At 39.6% G+C, this 18669-nt stretch overlaps 1 protein-coding gene across 3 annotated transcripts in view; it reads right to left on the reverse strand.

Annotated features, from left to right (window-relative positions):
- Positions 1 to 207: 207 nt before the first annotated feature.
- The window catches only part of LOC124115028 (WD repeat-containing protein on Y chromosome-like), a 52203-nt gene continuing 33741 nt past the window's right edge, over positions 208 to 18669 (reverse strand). For all 3 annotated transcript variants that reach the window (XM_046475831.2, XM_046475832.2, XM_046475833.2), the window contains 16 exons: positions 16779 to 16985; positions 15586 to 15628; positions 14362 to 14467; positions 13795 to 13946; positions 13239 to 13341; positions 11892 to 11998; positions 11521 to 11600; positions 10973 to 11027; positions 10430 to 10541; positions 9907 to 10069; positions 6817 to 6968; positions 6209 to 6353; positions 5729 to 5857; positions 4638 to 4819; positions 4076 to 4194; positions 208 to 2921 (listed from right to left, as the gene is read on the reverse strand). In XM_046475831.2, the coding sequence (XP_046331787.2) occupies positions 2762 to 2921; positions 4076 to 4194; positions 4638 to 4819; positions 5729 to 5857; positions 6209 to 6353; positions 6817 to 6968; positions 9907 to 10069; positions 10430 to 10541; positions 10973 to 11027; positions 11521 to 11600; positions 11892 to 11998; positions 13239 to 13341; positions 13795 to 13946; positions 14362 to 14467; positions 15586 to 15628; positions 16779 to 16985 (2015 nt within the window). In that variant the 3' untranslated portion in view covers positions 208 to 2761. The remainder of the gene's footprint in view (positions 2922 to 4075; positions 4195 to 4637; positions 4820 to 5728; positions 5858 to 6208; positions 6354 to 6816; positions 6969 to 9906; positions 10070 to 10429; positions 10542 to 10972; positions 11028 to 11520; positions 11601 to 11891; positions 11999 to 13238; positions 13342 to 13794; positions 13947 to 14361; positions 14468 to 15585; positions 15629 to 16778; positions 16986 to 18669) is intronic.

Below are 18669 nucleotides of genomic sequence, written 5' to 3' on the forward strand. Positions count from 1 at the left end.
CCACAATCATAGGTTTCTGGTGTGCCCAAGGGACGCAACTCTGCACAGCAAATCGCAGCGCCTTAGACGACTTGGCAACCCGTGCCCCCTACAGACTGGGAATGGTGAGCTACAGTGCCATGGTGCCATCCATAATCTGCTATTTTCTGTAGGATATTTGAACCTAATGATGCATAATACCTTATATAACACAACAAACTGCAGATATACATCAGAAACACAGATGTTTATTGCATCTTGCATACCAGTATGAGAACACAGAGCAGTCCTTAACACATTGTATACGTGTATATTGTGGCAACTGAAACAACTTGCAAGGTTGTATGTGATACGTTCAAGGATCAATGTAGTTGTTTTCCATGAACATGTGAGAGAATATAGAAATATGACATGAAATATTTCTGTCTGACAGAAAGGTATTCATGCACACAAGACATTAAATATTTGGAGGGAATGTGGCATATCTGCACTATATACATGTGTATACATATACAGTCAAACCTCATTATATCGAAGCTAGCGGGACCATGTTGTAACTTCAAGATATCCGGACATTCGAGATAACGAGGCATGAACATGTATATAGAAGGGCAGTTGGGACTGGAGAACAGGTTCGAGATATCGGTATATTCAAGATAATGGTGTTCAAGATAACGAGGTTTAACTGTATACACACACAGAGAATAGTGATCATCTCAGTAAATGTTGAAAGTGAAAATATCACAAAGCATCAGTATCTCAAGAGTTGATTTCTCAAAAATAATCATCCAGTATATTTCTGGAAAACTTTATCCCTTCTAAAAAGAGATAAGTGGGCATATCAAAAAGACAATTCGTGATACCCCCTTCGTATATAATGCTGACTTTCTTGGTGTAATTCACATATCATGATTGCGGAGTGAATAATGTGTATTTGTGATAAAAAAAAACAAATACTGATTTGCATAAAATAAAACACATGATCACTCCTATCACAGATAAATGTGATTATGAATATCACAGCAGAATGATTACAGCGAAGCATATGTACACATGAGAAGATGAGATCATATTTTGACATTAAAACCATGGGAGAAAACAACATGACATAATGTAACATTGTACCCAAATAAGTATAACCCTGTTTGGACAGATTATATATTTCTACAGAAAATAAATTTCAATCAAATTTAAGAATTACAAGTTAGATATACTTTGTCATCAAATAATAATTCATTTTATTTGTATTATTATTATGATTTTTAGTGTATTCTTGGAGGTAATTTTAAAGATAACAATTTCATTTTAGTAAAATGTCAATAAAAATTGTCAAGTATGTACATATGAGATTAATATGTAAATTGGTTCAAGAATGTTATTGGTTTCCGAGACACTCATTGAAACATAACTGGGTGATAGCAATAGTTTTTTGCTTTTGGAGGAAACAAAACTTCTGACTTTCAAGAGCACATGTATTAACATTTTCCATTCCACAAGCATGTTCAAAAGATATTGCCTGAGAACCAAATGCATCTGTTTTTACCATGACTCAGCCAGTGTACATACTTACAACTTTTTCTCAACATTAAATGAATGATTTCACAATTGAGACAATAATTCATTTTACGATTGTAAATTAACAATACTGATATAGACTTGAACGGCTTGTATCACTCATTGATAAATCACACAAGTCACAACAATGTAACGCAATGTATATGGCAACAAATATATGGTAACAATCATATAGAAACAAACCCGTTTTGTAAGCTCACATCACACACCATCAGATCAAACAGCTCATGTTAAATACACTCACTCACTCACAAGCAATTACTTAACATGGAGCATGAAGCAGCAATCACACTCAGCATTTCAACAGATAAAGATACAAACAAAGATATAGCACATGATTAAACACGATTTTGATATTGGAGGGGTTCATATTTAAACTAATTTATGATAATTAGAATAATGCATAGGAGTCATTCACATAATTGGTCCTTTTTTATGGTCAGTTGAATAATTCTCATAAAAATGATCATTTGGGTGGGAATTAAAAAAATCAAAAAGACATTTTTAATTCACACTGAAATCTCATAAATTAAGGTAGTTATTTAGGAAAGGAAGGATATGCCGCATTAATTAATGACAAATAAATAATAATATTTGCTAATTCATTGTATGTTCATTAGAATCATTTCTCAAATTTAGACTTATGAACGTAGATTTTAATGTGAAATAAATAAATACATTCTTTGTTTGATGGTACCACTTGTTTTGCAATGTGAAAAATGCAACATTGAACTCTTTGGGTAGATTATTTTCTAACAAAAGAATTTATGCAAAATTTTCAGAAATTACCATGATTGCCAGATTAGTTGTTATAGAAACATATTAAAGTTCATGTAAAAACAGACTTCAGTTAACGTAATCTGAACTTGTTCTGTGAATTTCACAGCAATGTTGATATATGACATATGCATTAGTTATTTCAAAGTAACAAAAATATTTGCACTCAAAACATTTTCAGTTCAAATATACTGAACAAATTAAGTTAGGGAACAAGACTATTTTAGGGGATATTTTCATGAAATTTTGCGTGTCTTCACAAGAAAAATATCCCCAGAAATAGTCACGATCCCTACTTTCTTTGTTCAGTATACATCAGATACAAAGGTTTTTCCTTTGAACAGTAAAGTGAGACAGTTTCGTTAAAGTTATGTTTAGGTGATATTGCAGATAACCTCCCAATACAGACAGTTTGATATGGTCTGCAGGATCAGTCAATGAAGAGTGAGTCGAATGGGTCGTCTTTGTTGTAGTGTAGAGATGGGGGGCTGGGCTGGGGAGTGTCCACCAGGTTGTAGGTTCGTAACATCTGGTACTCACTGGGGCCGCCACGATCAATTCTCACCGGTTTCAGCTTCTCATGGCGCAATCTAAACAGTGTGGTCAGAATCTCAGGTTAAAGAATACAATAAATGAGATCTTAACATCATCATCGTACATAACAGCAAAGAATATTTTGCCATACTGTGATGGCCTGTAAATAATCAAATCTGGGCCAGGCTAAGCAAGCCATTGGGTTACGATGTCACAAAATCAGCCAAATTACTACAGCCTTAACACATGATGCCGATGATACTACTCAAAAGAAGTTAAGGACCACCCTATTTATATAACTATAGTTAATCCAACAAGGATTGTGTGGTCCCTAACTTCTGATTACACTGACAGATTAAAAGAATAATGTGGTCCCTAACTTTGAGTAGTTTAAGTAAGCTATTTCAACAAGCATGGGCTACTGACAACTTATTCTAGCCAGTCAGGATTCTGTGACACAAAGTCAGCAAGGCAAGACATTGGCAATCCTCATTAGTTAGTTTGTATGAGATTTGCCATATGGTGGAGATAATACTGACACAATGGTAATCTTAACTCACTCACTCACTAATGACAAGTATGGGGTACTGGGCACATTTGTCCTCACAGAGATATGAACAATTGGTTAACATTTTGTTTTCATGGTTCATTCAAAGGAATGGTGTTCAATGATGCAGTCAGCAAAATTCCAGCAATAATACAGCAGTCTGTAAATAATGAAGCCTGTCCAGAGTCAACGGTTATGACAAAGTCTTGCATCACAACAGGACTCATTAAGGGACTGGACATTCTAGCATGTCTAGTTTCTTGCTATGCTACAACCTTTCTAACCACAATCAGGCCAAAACGTGAATAAAGATAATTCGGCCAAAATTCTGATCAATTATTTACATCACATGATCACACAGGTATTTATCTAAACCTGCTCAGGGGCTGATATTCAGCCCAATATCTGCAGCAAATGTCAGTAAAAATTCTCGAATAAGAAATAAAATGTCCCCAATTCATGCCATATATCGGTAGTTAGTCATAACCAAAGTTATGGCTTAGTAGAAGTGATTTGTAATCACTGTGGGAAGTTACTGATAAAAGATATTGGAATTGTGAAGTGAGAATGACAGAGGAGGATAGAGAATGAAGATATAATCGATGGCGACTCCTGGATACACTTGCCATTCTTATGAACATATTAAATGCTTGTTTGGCTCACCTTTTGCCTTTTCCCTTCTCAAATGGCTTTTCCTTGAGTTGTTCTGCGATTGTCTTGTCATCTACATAGAATGTGGACTTTCCGAACACAGGAGGTGGCGGAGATGGAGTCCGTCGAGGCTGAAACACAGTAGAGTACATTTATTTCAGGGAGAGAGTGATGTTTTACTCCACACTTACAATATATATTCCGAATGTAATGGAGAGAGAGAGAGAGAGAGAGAGAGAGAGAGAGAGAGAGAGAGAGAGAGAGAGAGAGAGAGAGAGAGAGAGAGATAAACACATTCTCATGAAATTCGGAATTGTACAATAGACTGTGCTAACAGCAGAAACTTATGATATTATGGAAATGGTTTTTGTCACTTCACTCATTGCTGGAGATCTGAACATGCGCTCACACCTTGATGACGTCATATATTTTAGAGAGGGAAGTGTCCAGTGAGATGTTCCCAATAGATCTAGCTGGGCAAGGCAGATAAATGTAGTGGCCGATCTTTGGTGTGATGACCCAACACTTTATCAACACTGCTACCCCACCAATTTGTACTGCTCCAGTAGCTAACCTTCTCATCATCAGATCCATATGTAGAGTCTTCATGTATGATCTGGTGGGCCGTCTGTTTCTCCCCTAGTAGTGGATGGGATGGCAGACTCATGGGGTCAATCAGAACATCGTATGGAACCATCGGGTGCTGGTAGGTTGCAGGGTTGTACAAGTCCCACGGCTCCGGTTGACCAAACGTTCCTGAACATAACATTGCGCTACTATATATGTATATGTTCAATACATTCAACATAATCATACTTCACACATTGTCCTTTTAAAATAGTAATACTTTACACATTGCACAATCAAAATAGTCATACTTCACACACTGCCCATTCAAAATAGTCATACTTCACACATTTCCCAGTCAAAATAGTCATACTTCACAAATTACCCAGTCAAAATAGTCATACTTCACAAATTACCCAGTCAAAATAGTCATACTTCACACATTTCCCAGTCAAAATAGTCATACGTCACACATTTCCCAGTCAAAATAGTCATACGTCACACATTGCCCAGTCAAAATAGTCATACTTCACACATTGCCCAGTCAAAATAGTCATACTTATAGTCATCCTTCACACAATGCCCAGTCAAAATAGTCATACTTATAGTCATCCTTCACACATTGTCCAGTCAAAATAGTCATACTTATAGTCATCCTTCACACATTGTCCAGTCAAAATAGTCATACTTATAGTCATCCTTCACACATTGCCCCGTCAAAATAGTCATACTTATAGTCATCCTTCACACATTGTCCAGTCAAAATAGTCATACTTATAGTCATCCTTCACACATTGTCCAGTCAAAATAGTCATACTTATAGTCATCCTTCACACATTGCCCATTCAAAATAGTCATACTTATAGTCATCCTTCACACATTGCCCATTCCAAATTAGGGAGATGCAAGAACTAGATGACAGTAGGGGACATGGTAGAATGCTGCAGGTATAAGGTGACACCAGGGCCTTGTTCCACAAAGCGATCGTAGAGCTACAACAGTCGTAAATCTATGTTGAAGTATGGGAGTTATGATCACCTTAGCGCTAAGATCGCTTAGTGGAACAGGGCCAAGATGTCAAAGGAGCGAGATACTGACCAACATAATGCCCCTCAGTGGTCCACATCCGCACAGTACAGTCCATTGAAGTAGACAACAGGATCTTGCGCTCTTCCATCAAGTCAAAGTCCGTGATACTCTCCACATGGCCTCGCCAGGTCTTAAACACTGTAATTCAAAAACTTGAATATGGAAAACTCAAAAATAATATTTTTCATTGGCACAAAGTGACAGTCAATGATACAATCCTCAATTGTTCCATCACTTTGAAGAATATAATACCCATAAATGCTTGATTTAAAATTTAGTGATTAGATTCAAAAAAGAAATATATATGCAAAATTATTTCTGTTGCTATCTCAACATATGCCAGCACTAACATACCAAACTTCAATGATTATTGATTATTGATGATTATTGATACTGTTTCAAATCCAGTAATCTTACTTTACCAAACCAGATTCTATTTCAATGAAAAAAAAAAAGGTTGTTAAATCCATAATTCAGTATTCGACTCACACTCAGGCGGTGCATCTGCAGGTGTGTCATGACAGTAGTTGTTGATGTCCCATGCATAGATGAAGCCCATGCTGTCACCGGTGAACAGTAAGGTGTTGGCCTTGTTGGTGATCATCGTACTGACCATGGCTCCCTTCATTCTAGACTGTGTAACACAAAGAAGAGTTTCATACATCGAGCATCAACATGGGCAAAGCGTCAGTCATGGTTCATATTTACTTAAAATTATTTTTATTCCACAATCTCTGCTACATGAAAGGTTTCTAACCTACTGAAACATACATGTTGGGGGGCAAATGAAACTAACTTCATGCTGGAAATATGGCTTCATAAAAAAAAGGCATATTGCTGCCTCTCATAAACCTACAACAACGTTTGCACAAAAGCATTTCAGGAATCTATCCCTACCCCTAGATCCACCCAGGAAGGTGAAGCTCACCCCAGGGAACTATGCCACGTGTCCACCCTCTCCCCAGATCCACCCATGTCAGTGACACTTACCCTAGGGAACTGTGCCACGTGTCCACCCACTCCCCAGATCCACCCATGTCAGTGACACTTACTGTGTCCACAAAATCCCTAGATCCACCAAAGAAAGTGAAACTTACCCCAGGGAACTGTGCCATGAGTTTGCCCCCCTGGAAGACATTCCAGATATGGATGTGGGCGCGAGGTCCGCTAGACACGAGTGACCCGGCATCTTTCTTGTAGGCCCTGGTCTGCAGAAACACCAGCTTGTTGATGCTCAAGTCCCCATCCACTAAACACAAGGGATACAAAACATAAAGTGAATGAGGAAGTAAAAGTTGTCTTTACACCAGTCAGCAATACTCCAGGCACATCAGTCAATCCTAAAGCCTGCACCAGGCAAACCAGTGACTGAAGTCATGAGCAAAACGGCTAAGACGACTTGCAATCAGACACATCACAGTCAGACAACCCAATCCCTATATCAGTTGTCTCTTACCATTATCATGAGCAGGCCTTCCAATCTGACGGAGTGAAATAAGGAAAAACTTGTCTATTACCATTCATAGTGTGTGAGGAATTTCACTATGCAAAGTAAAAACGAAAAAGATTGATCACAATGAAAGCTGTATTCCTCACAAACAAAGCCATTTGCAATGGATAAGTGTACTTCTTCTAGTGGAAGATAAAGCACCAGTAACTGAAACACTTTGTTTGTTTCCATGAAACAGTGCTTTTAATGGTGAATTGGCACAATTTCTTGAACCTAAGGGCAAGAGAAAATGGCAGACATAAATTACCCTTGTCCACCATTTTCTTCTAGTTGAAATTCTGTAATGGTGTGGTTGCTCGGCTAAGATGTTTTTGTCACAGATATGAACGATGTGTTTTGACTGCAATCTAATCACTGGTCTGCTAGTTGTTGTGAGAATGTTCCACTGTGGATGGTTATAGGTTTAGGGTATGTTTGGTTAATAGCCCTAGGGGGTGTCTCATAACTTAAGGAATCAACTTCTTATTTCATTTAACTTTAGAATTGGTCCCTAATAATGTTTTTGCTTGGGAAAAAGCTTGCTGGTGTTTTATTCAGCCCCTTCTACAAAGCTAGATTTTCTGTAAAATATGTAAATTAAATACACACAAAAAATGCAGAAGTTGGTCGGGGCACTTATTGGTGCTTAATACAGTGAATACAATGTGAAGAAAAAACTGATCATTTTTGTTTTATGAATAAATGCAATGTGTACGTATGTGACTAGTCCTGTTAGTTTGTTTGGTGGAGAGAGAGGTAAGAGGTGACAGAAGATGGGTATGTATGTGACTGGTCCTTGTAGTTTTGTGGGGAGACAGAAGATGGGTATGTACGTGACTGGTCCTTGCAGTTTGGTGGAAAGACAGAAGATGGGTATGTCGTGACTGGTCCTTGTAGTTTGGTGGAAAGACAGAAGATGGGTATGTACGTGACTGGTCCTTGTAGTTTGGTGGGGAGACAGAAGATGGGTATGTATGTGACTGGTCCTTGTAGTTTGGTGGAGAGGGAGGTATGAGATGACAGAAGATGGGTATGTACGTGACTGGTCCTTGTAGTTTGGTGGGGAGACAGAAGATGGGTATGTACGTGACTGGTCCTTGTAGTTTGGTGGGGAGACAGAAGATGGGTATGTACGTGACTGGTCCTTGTAGTTTGGTGGGGAGACAGAAGATGGGTATGTACGTGACTGGTACTTGTAGTTTGGTGGGGAGACAGAAGATGGGTATGTACGTGACTGGTCCTTGTAGTTTGGTGGGGAGACAGAAGATGGGTATGTACGTGACTGGTCCTTGTAGTTTGGTGGGGAGACAGAAGATGGGTATGTACGTGACTGGTCCTTGTAGTTTGGTGGGGAGACAGAAGATGGGTATGTACGTTACTGGTCCTTGTAGTTTGGTGGGGAGACAGAACATGGGTATGTACGTGACTGGTCCTTGTAGTTTGGTGGGGAGACAGAAGATGGGTATGTACGTTACTGGTCCTTGTAGTTTGGTGGGGAGACAGAAGATGGGTATGTACGTGACTGGTCCTGGTAGTTTTGTGTTAAGGGAGGAATGAGATGACAGAAGATGGGTATGTATGTGACTGGTCCTTGTAGTTTGGTTGAGAGGGAGGTATGAGATGACAGAAGATGTGTACGTATGTGACTGGTCCTGGTAGTTTTGTGGTAAGGGAGGAATGAGATGACAGAAGATGTGTATGTATGTGACTGGTCCTTGTAGTTTGGTTGAGAGGGAGGTATGAGATGACAGAAGATGTGTACGTACGTGACTGGTCCTGGTAGTTTTGTGGTAAGGGAGGAATGAGATGACAGAAGATGGGTATGTATGTGACTGGTCCTTGTAGTTTGGTTGAGAGGGAGGTATGAGATGACAGAAGATGTGTACGTACGTGACTGGTCCTTGTAGTTTGGTTGAGAGGGAGGAATGAGATGACAGAAGATGAGTACGTACGTGACTGGTCCTTGTAGTTTGGTGGAGAGGGAGGTATGAGATGACAGAAGATGTGTACGTACGTGACTGGTCCTTGTAGTTTGGTGGAGAGGGAGGTATGAGATGACAGAAGATGTGTACGTACGTGACTGGTCCTTGTAGTTTGGTGGAGAGGGAGGAATGAGATGACAGAAGATGTGTACGTACGTGACTGGTCCTTGTAGTTTGGTGGAGAGGGAGGAATGAGATGACAGAAGATGTGTACGTACGTGACTGGTCCTTGTAGTTTGGTGGAGAGGGAGGTATGAGATGACAGAAGATGTGTACGTACGTGACTGGTCCTTGTAGTTTGGTGGAGAGGGAGGTATGAGATGACAGAAGATGTGTACGTACGTGACTGGTCCTTGTAGTTTGGTGGAGAGGGAGGTATGAGATGACAGAAGATGTGTACGTACGTGACTGGTCCTTGTAGTTTGGTGGAGAGGGAGGAATGAGATGACAGAAGATGTGTACGTACGTGACTGGTCCTTGTAGTTTGGTGGAGAGGGAGGTATGAGATGACAGAAGATGTGTATGTACGTGACTGGTCCTTGTAGTTTGGTGAAGAGGGAGGAATGAGATGACAGAAGATGTGTACGTACGTGACTGGTCCTTGTAGTTTGGTGGAGAGGGAGGAATGAGATGACAGAAAAGATGTGTACGTACGTGACTGGTCCTTGTAGTTTGGTGGAGAGGGAGGAATGAGATGACAGAAGATGTGTACGTACGTGACTGGTCCTTGTAGTTTGGTGGAGAGGGAGGTATGAGATGACAGAAGATGTGTCCAGACACCATGTTCCACACAATCACCTCCCCATCATAGCTGGCCGTCGCCAGCAGGTTCGGGGGACATTGAGCCACGGTCAGGATGTCCTCCTTGTGCCCGTTTTTCTGGGGAACAGATTTCACAGTTATAATACACTTGATCAGGGTTAGAAATTACATGTTATTTTCACCAGTCCACAAAAACTATCTGTGACAGAGGTTCCATAATGCAATAATATTAAACTAAGCATTAAAAAAAAGCCTCTTTCTTCGTATTGGTCCTGTTATGAGTGGAACACAGGTCACCAAAGTCATAACATTAGTCATAAACATAACAGCATGAATTGAAAAAATGATAAATTACTGACAATTGCTGCCAACTTAGAGCTGAATATTTGCCACTAGTCAGGTCTAGCCCCTGGCAACAGAGTGAGTGTATATATGTTGTCTACTGCTGTAGTCAGGAGCCTGAGATCAGCTACCTACCAGGTCATCATTCCAGTATTCTAGAGGGTGTTGTACGTGGTGGATGTTGCTGTCGGACAAGGAGTCGTAGTAGATGTTGATGCGGCGGTCCCAGCCAACAGAAACTACATATCTGGAACACAAAGTTACTTGTGTATTACATCACTGTTACTGGGGAAAAGGGGATACAAGGGTTAACATTCTTTTTCCCCTTCTTTTAGCAATATTCAAACCATTCCAAGATACGGGACATCCACAATTGGCCATCAAACATTATTCATGTTGGGAATCGAACCTGTATCTTTGGTGTGACAAGTAAACACTTTACCACTAGGCTAGCCTTCTGACGTACCCATGCTAGGCAAGATGATCTCATGATCTATTTTTGTAGCTACTATTTCTAAGGATCAGGAACAACATATTTGTTTTCAGATTTGATTCAATCAAATCCATACATGAGGGAGTAACATGTCAGTATTCAATGCCATACACATATTAGTTTCTTTCACATACCGGTAAGCTGAAGTTGACACTGAACACCACGGTACACGAATAGACACATACCTATTTTTATTCATCTCTACATATGTGACATCACAAATTTCTTCATTTTCTTCCTCTGAAATTGAGAAGAGAGAAAGATATAAATGAGGACAGAAAATATCCAACATATACAATTATTTTACAGCTACATATAAAGGTACACAAGTCAACAAAAAAGATGAAACTATGAGTACATCAAGGGAGATAACTGCAGGCTAATCCACTTTTTGCAAAATTAATTTATCTCATTTATTAAAACCATAATATTAATTATTTTAGTATCACAAAATTGTACAATAAAAAAAATTCTGAGTCCAATGATTACGAATCAGTTTTGCAAACGTGTCATGGAAGCTCAATGAGAAGGAAAATGCGGGTTCAAGGGGAGGTAACTCTGATCGATGTGCTGGTTGAGAGCCATGTTTTGGTTCTTGTAATGGGATCAATGGGAAATTATTACCAAATTGCTGAAACAATAAATCAAGCTGTATGCTGTCTTGTAAACAATTGTCTTCTAAAGATACCATTTCATTCCATGAAATAACAAAATAACAACATGAATATCTCACCCTTTTCCAGCACTCTTAGACAATGCCCATTGTTGTAGTTCCAGATTCTCAGAATTCCATCTCGGCCACCAGTGATCAACCTGCAACCAGAAGGAAGTCAGAATGAGGCCATTTAATTATATGTATACGTCATATTAATCTTGTTTCTTTCCCAGTAAATCCTAAACTAATGTCTCTTCTTGACTTAAAATAAAATACCTTTTCTTTATGAATAACTAATATTATTAACAACTGTTGACTTCTTAGAAATCACTTTTCAGCGAATATCTTCATAAGATATGAATTTTAAATAAAATCAACTACTGATTTCAAACCTCACACATAATTATTATCTATATATGAAGTATCAATATGAGAAGACCCTTGTTTACCTTCTTCCTGTGTTGTCAAATGACATGGTGGTGATTGCAGAGTCGCCATGTGCATCTCCGTACTCAAATATAGGAGTCCCAGTCTCAAAATCCCACAGCTTGATTACCTGCAATGTCCATGCAACTGATATTACCAATCAATTAAGTTTACATCTTCACACATTGATAATGAACCAAGACTATGATTAAATCTTCATCGGCTAACTCATTGTGTTATTTTATTTATTTCCACCCTTTTCCCATAACAGAGAGTGAGTGAGTGGACGTTGTGTACGTAGCTGTCAGTGCTATTATAGCTACACCAGGGTTGACAGACAAACCCGTAGCTAATAGTATAAACACAGATCAGGGTATATTTCCTCCGCCAGTGTCTATAATATTCCCCACCCACCCCCAGTCCACAGCAACCTACGTTTGTCATGCCGTGCGACCATATGGACAAGGTGGTGTCAGTGTTTGAAATAAAACAAATTGCCAGGCTGCTATCAGGGCCCTCAGACTTAAGGAGCTGTAGGCCCCGACTAAACTCTTCAGGCCCTCATTTATAAAACTGCAAATTATTGAGACAAATAAATTGAGAGGAATATTTATCACAGGGCACAAGGATCTACACAAATTTGAAACTACAGGCCTGACACGAGATCTACCTGCCACAGGCCTGTGGCTACACAAATGTGAAACTACAGGCCTGACACGAGATCTACCTGCCACAGGCCTATGGGCAGGCGCTTATTTCAGACACTGGGTGGTGACATGGTTGATATTGTGTCATCCTACCCTTACATTGCTCATAATATCAATCACTGGTTAGTATGGTCCACACATGATTATGTACAGGCCATTGCCACATAGCTCAAATATTACTCTGCACATCATTAACAACAAACAAAACTTGAATGTATGAATGAATGCTTTTTTACTACAGTCAACACTCTCAGTCTGTATCCCAGCAGTCAGTGAAGTTATTATGGTTGATACAGTAAATTACGGTTATAACGAACTGACCGATATAACGATCTTACTTGTTACCCCCGGCCATGTGTTGCATATATGCTGTATATATGCTTGTAACGAACTACGGTTATTGCGGACTAAAACGGGTGGTCCCTTTGAGTTTGTTATAACCGTAGTTTACTGTATATTCATTTATAAGAATTGACTTCAACATGTTTTTGTGTCTATGGTGTTATTAACATAAATACCAGTGTGCACACTTTGCAAGAATCCACGTCACATATGTACACACTGTGAACACCGGTTTTCACGTCTATACCTTCATAAAGGCAAAATAAATCAAAGTCAATTTTTCAAAAACGTTTTCAGTGGGTTTTTTTTTTATGCACTCACCGACCCATCTGAACAGGTAACAACTTGTTTAAAGCTAGGATTGTATTTACAGCAGGTGACTGGTTCTTTGTGGGTTATTACGATGTCAGCATGAAGCACAGGCCTGTAATAAAGAATGGATCTCATCATCACAACAAACACCTACACCTCAATTGGTTTTCTTATGCTTAGTGGAATATATCTTGTCATTGTACATAATTTTCAACATACATGTATATGAATTATAACAAAACTTTATTGTGGATTGAAAAGATAGGAGAATATTGGACACAGTACAGCACTCTTTAATATATAATGGCAGGACACTGAACTTTTGTGATCTTTAATTATGACCTTCAAATTGTAGTCATTTCAAAATTTATTAATTACAAAATTGTATTGTTATGAAGTGCTCGAAACTGTGACATCACAGAGACTAGCACTTTTGCTGTTGCCTCATCTTTTGAACACTGAATTATCATTCACAGTTGACTCATTTAAATCATTAAGATATAGTTATATTACGATTTAGACAGGATTATTAAACAGCTGTGACAGCCACTTTAAGACAACTCACTTCATCCTGAGACTGAGACAGGCCATCTGGTCGGTGGCGACAGCGATGGCTTTGGCTGTGTGAGAGTAGTGGACAGCCTGGAGGTCACCTCGGATCTTGTGACCCTTGGGTCTCACCGTCAACAGGCAGTTCTGATCCTGGATGTCCCAGATCTGACACACCAATAGTAATATCAGTATCCCATAGGGTTAGTGAGTATAGTTTACTCCACTTTTAGCAATATTCCAGCAAGTTCACAATTGGGGACACCACAAATAGGCATCACACATTGTACCCTTGTGGAGAATCAAACCTGGGCCACCAGCATGACGAGTCAATGCTTTAACCGCCAAGCTACCCTACCACCTCTCAGTATCCAAGAGTGTACACCATTAAATCACACCAACATAGGTTTGAAAAAAATAATTTGGTCTCAGGTTTAAAATTAATACACTGGACATGATTGGTATCCTGACTGGCTCGCCAAAAATGATTGGCTGCTCATTTGAAAGAATATGTTGTATGTCTTGAAGCAGTGATTGAAAAATAATAGCAAAAATTCCTTCATACACCTATCTGGAGACACACCTTTATACACCTATCTGTGGACAAGCTGAATATCCTGTTGTCTTCTTCAGCAATGAATAGGTAGAAGATGGGGGCATTATGGCCTCTCAGCATGGCTGTCGGTTTCCTGGAACACAAGTCATCATACAAAGGTATAAACCAGTATAAACACAGGTATAAACCAGTATAAACACAGGTATACACCAGTATAAACACAGGTATAAACCAGTATAAACACAGGTATAATATAGGATTCATAACTAAGAGCCCCTGGCAGGCAAAATGGGAAAAATCATTATTTCGTTCAAAACTGGAATTTTTAAAAGTTCCTATTTTTTTTGAAAATTCAGAGGTATTTTGAGATTGCATTTAATGCAATTATTACAAAGCATTAAAAACTGTACCAATTTATTGGTTTGATATAAGTGAATACAGGTAACCTCTACAAAGCCGTAAAATTAGTTATTAGTCATATATATTATTACATTGTAACATGAAGTGGGAAATGTTTAGTTCCAAATTGGGGAATTTTTATTGACATTTGCTGCAGACTTGGGGCCTGATATCGACCCCTGAGCAGGTCCAGATCAATGCGTGTAAAAATCTACAAGCCTGAGGAAAATCACACTGGCAAAGTACAAACAATTTTCTTAAATACCATAAGCAAAACATTTGTTTATCTTTGGTTTGAAATTGTTATATTGTTGTCATATTAAAAAGTCCATACCAATACATAGTTATTAATCTGAATAAGCTGTTCCAATAGATTTAAGTGAACAGTATTAATGTTATATCATGGCAGGTCAACCGAGTGTGGGAGACAGCCTTAAGTGATATGACTAAGGGACACAACTCTTCACGGCTTATGAGTTGCATCGCTTCTACATACTGAACTACCTGTGCCCTACTCACATCTAAGGAGTGAATGAATGTGTGAGTTTGGTTTAACCCCAATTTTAAAACATTTCAGTCATATCATGGCATGTCAGCTTCATGTGGGAGGAAAGCCTGAAATGATGTAGGTTTCTGCCAATGACAACATTGGTGAAACCCACAAGTAAGAGTATGATGCTGACTGCTGCACATCAAAGTACAGTGTGCACTAAACCAGTTGTGTCATGAGTGTGCCGAGATGCCAGGTTTGCCTTAGATGACTGGGCCATCCATGTCTGCTTTTAACATTTAAGGATACAGGTTCTTTGACATATTTTTTTAATACATGCAAGGAGATTTTTTCAAACTTACCCTGATACATATGGATTCCATAATCTGATAATTCTATCCATGCCTGCAAGAAATCAAGGTTGGTTATTAGTTCTTTTGTTTAACATTGTCTTTTTTCACACTGTAAATGAAGATAAAACAAATCTTGGAAAAGGGCAGCTTGATTCTGGTGCATTTGTTCACAAGCTTTTCACTGATATTTAAAACTACATCCTGAGAGACATCCATCTTGTATTACAGAAGAGAAATTATAATTTATTGGGTGTATAAAATACACATTGAAACACAAAATGCATATTTTCCCTTTACCTCTTCCCCAAATGAAAACGCGGGATCTAATATACCTTATTCGACGTAATAAGCGCCCAGGGCGCTCTCCAAATTAGAAATAGGGGGCTCTTATTAGAATATTATTTTGGTGGAAAAAACAGAGTTGAAAGATAAATTTCGTGGTTTATGCTGACAGCCTGAAATGTTTATGTACGACAGATATATTTTTCCAGAATTTAATTGCCCATAATTAAGGGTGCATATAACACACGAATGCGTATTATACGCGAATAAATAAGTCTTGTGTACATTGATCAATCGGAAGGGGTGTTAATTGGGATTGTTCACTAGCCAATATGTTAGCAATTATCGCCGTGGGCGCTTATTAGAGCGTGGCGCTTACTACGTCGAATACGGTAAGTATTGTATCAGGTAGGTCTGTGATGAGACAAAATTTACTACCCAGGTATCCAACCCCCTATTATCGACCTGTCACAAGTTGGGTACAAAATGTCCAATTGAGAATTGTTATACTGGAGCCCTGGCAGAAACTACCTTGTACACTCATAAACTAATCTCTCATGCATACTCCGATTTTGACAGAAGCTTTATCCTTACTCAAACATTTTAAAGTCAGAAGAAATGCATGCATATATATTCAGAAAGAAATGTGATTTGTTGTGTTACCATGGGCTTTCACTGATATTGTCACTAAGTAATATATCACGTGACTGACCATGGACTAGTACTGTGGGTACACGGGTCAAACTCAGGACCCACCCGACTAGAGTACCTGAGTTAACCGTCCCAGCCCTGGGCTATTTTGATGTTATTGGTATTGAACATGAAGGGATATCTATTCTTTGTGTTGCTCTTTCCAAAAGAAGCTAAATTCAATTCTCTGTAGACCAACATAACACTGTCAGTGTTAAACATACACTCACCCCCCGTAATCATGATATTTTTTGCCTTTGAGAAGTCGAAGCACTTGACACCCTTGTACACCCTGAAGATGGCCTGGTCAGCCTCCAGCCTGGTCTTAGTGTTGTTGTAGGCATAGAAGCCCTTGCCCTTGTTCCTGTCCTGGCCAGCACCGGGGTCCTTCACCTCCTTCAGCTGCTGCTCCACATGGGTGCTGCCAATAGTGCAACCTGTAAACACAGACAGAGAGACATACAGCCAATAGTACAACCTGTAGACACAGACAGAGAGATATACTGTCGATAGTGCAACCTGTAGACACAGACAGAGAGACATACTGCCGATAGTGCAACCAGTAGACACAGACAGAGAGACATACTGCCAATAGTGCAACCTGTAGACAGACAGAGAGACGTACTGCCAATAGTGCAACCTGTAGACACAGACAGAGAGACATACTGCCGATAGTGCAACCAGTAGACACAGACAGAGAGACATAATGCCGACAGTGCAACCTGTAGACATGGACAGAGAGACATACTGTCGATAGTGCAACCAGTAGATACAGACAGAGAGACATACTGCCGACAGTGCAACCTGTAGACACAGACAGAGAGACATACAGCCAATAGTGCAACCAGTAGACACAGACAGAGAGACATACTGTCGATAGTGCAACCTGTAGACATGGACAGAGAGACATACTGTCGATAGTGCAACCAGTAGACACAGACAGAGAGACATACTGTCGATAGTGCAACCTGTAGACATGGACAGAGAGACATACTGTCGATAGTGCAACCAGTAGACACAGACTGAGAGACATACTGCCAATAGTGCAACCTGTAGACACAGACAGAGAGACATACTGCCGATAGTGCAACCTGTAGACACAGACAGAGAGACATACTGCCAATAGTGCAACCTGTAGACACAGACAGAGACATACTGCCGATAGTGCAACCTGTAGACACCGAAAGAGAGACATACTGCCAATACTGCAACCTGTAGACACAGACAGAGACATACTGCCGACAGTGCAACTTGTAGACATGGACAGACAGACATACTGTCGATAGTGCAACCAGTAGACACAGACAGAGAGACATACTGCCGATAGTGCAACCTGTAGACACCGAAAGAGGGACATACTGCCAATACTGCAACCTGTAGACACAGACAGAGACATACTGCCGACAGTGCAACTTGTAGACATGGACAGACAGACATACTGTCGATAGTGCAACCAGAAGACACAGACATTCTATACTGCCAATAGAGCAACCAGCAGACACAGGCAGACAGCCATACTACTGACAGTGCAACCAGAAGACACAGACATTCTATACTGCCAATAGTGCAACCAGCAGACACAGACATCCGATACTGCCAATAGTGCAACCTGCAGACACAAACAGACATACATTCTACTAATTATGCACCCTGTAGGAGTGATTACTGCTAATAGTGTTACCAGTGAAGACACAAATACTGCTGATAGTCTTCAGGGTGCAGTATCAGCGGAATATGTCTGCAGGGTGCACTAATGAATGAGCAAATTGCGAATACAAATACTGATGATAGAGCACCCTGCAGACACAAATACTGCTGATAGAGCACCCTGCAGCCCATACCAGCTTCTCAGACACAAAGTAGTCTCTCAGATGTATTGAAACTATAGATGTCACAGAAACCACAAATTTAACTAGTTGTGCCTGCATGACAGTGTTTCAAGTTTGGCATTCAATTCATTTTGTATGTTTTGACCGACTGATCAAGCTCAGGCTAGCAATTAATATGTACCTGCAGAAAATCTGCATGTCAAATGTCTCTGTACAGAAGTTGAAATACAGTATACTTTGCCAAGATGAAAGTGAATACTTGATGTTTCATTCTAGCCTTTTTGTCTGATTA

This window comes from Haliotis rufescens, unplaced genomic scaffold, assembly GCF_023055435.1.
Source record: "Haliotis rufescens isolate VD_foot unplaced genomic scaffold, xgHalRufe1.0.p SCAF_7, whole genome shotgun sequence".
NCBI lineage: Eukaryota > Metazoa > Mollusca > Gastropoda > Lepetellida > Haliotidae > Haliotis > Haliotis rufescens.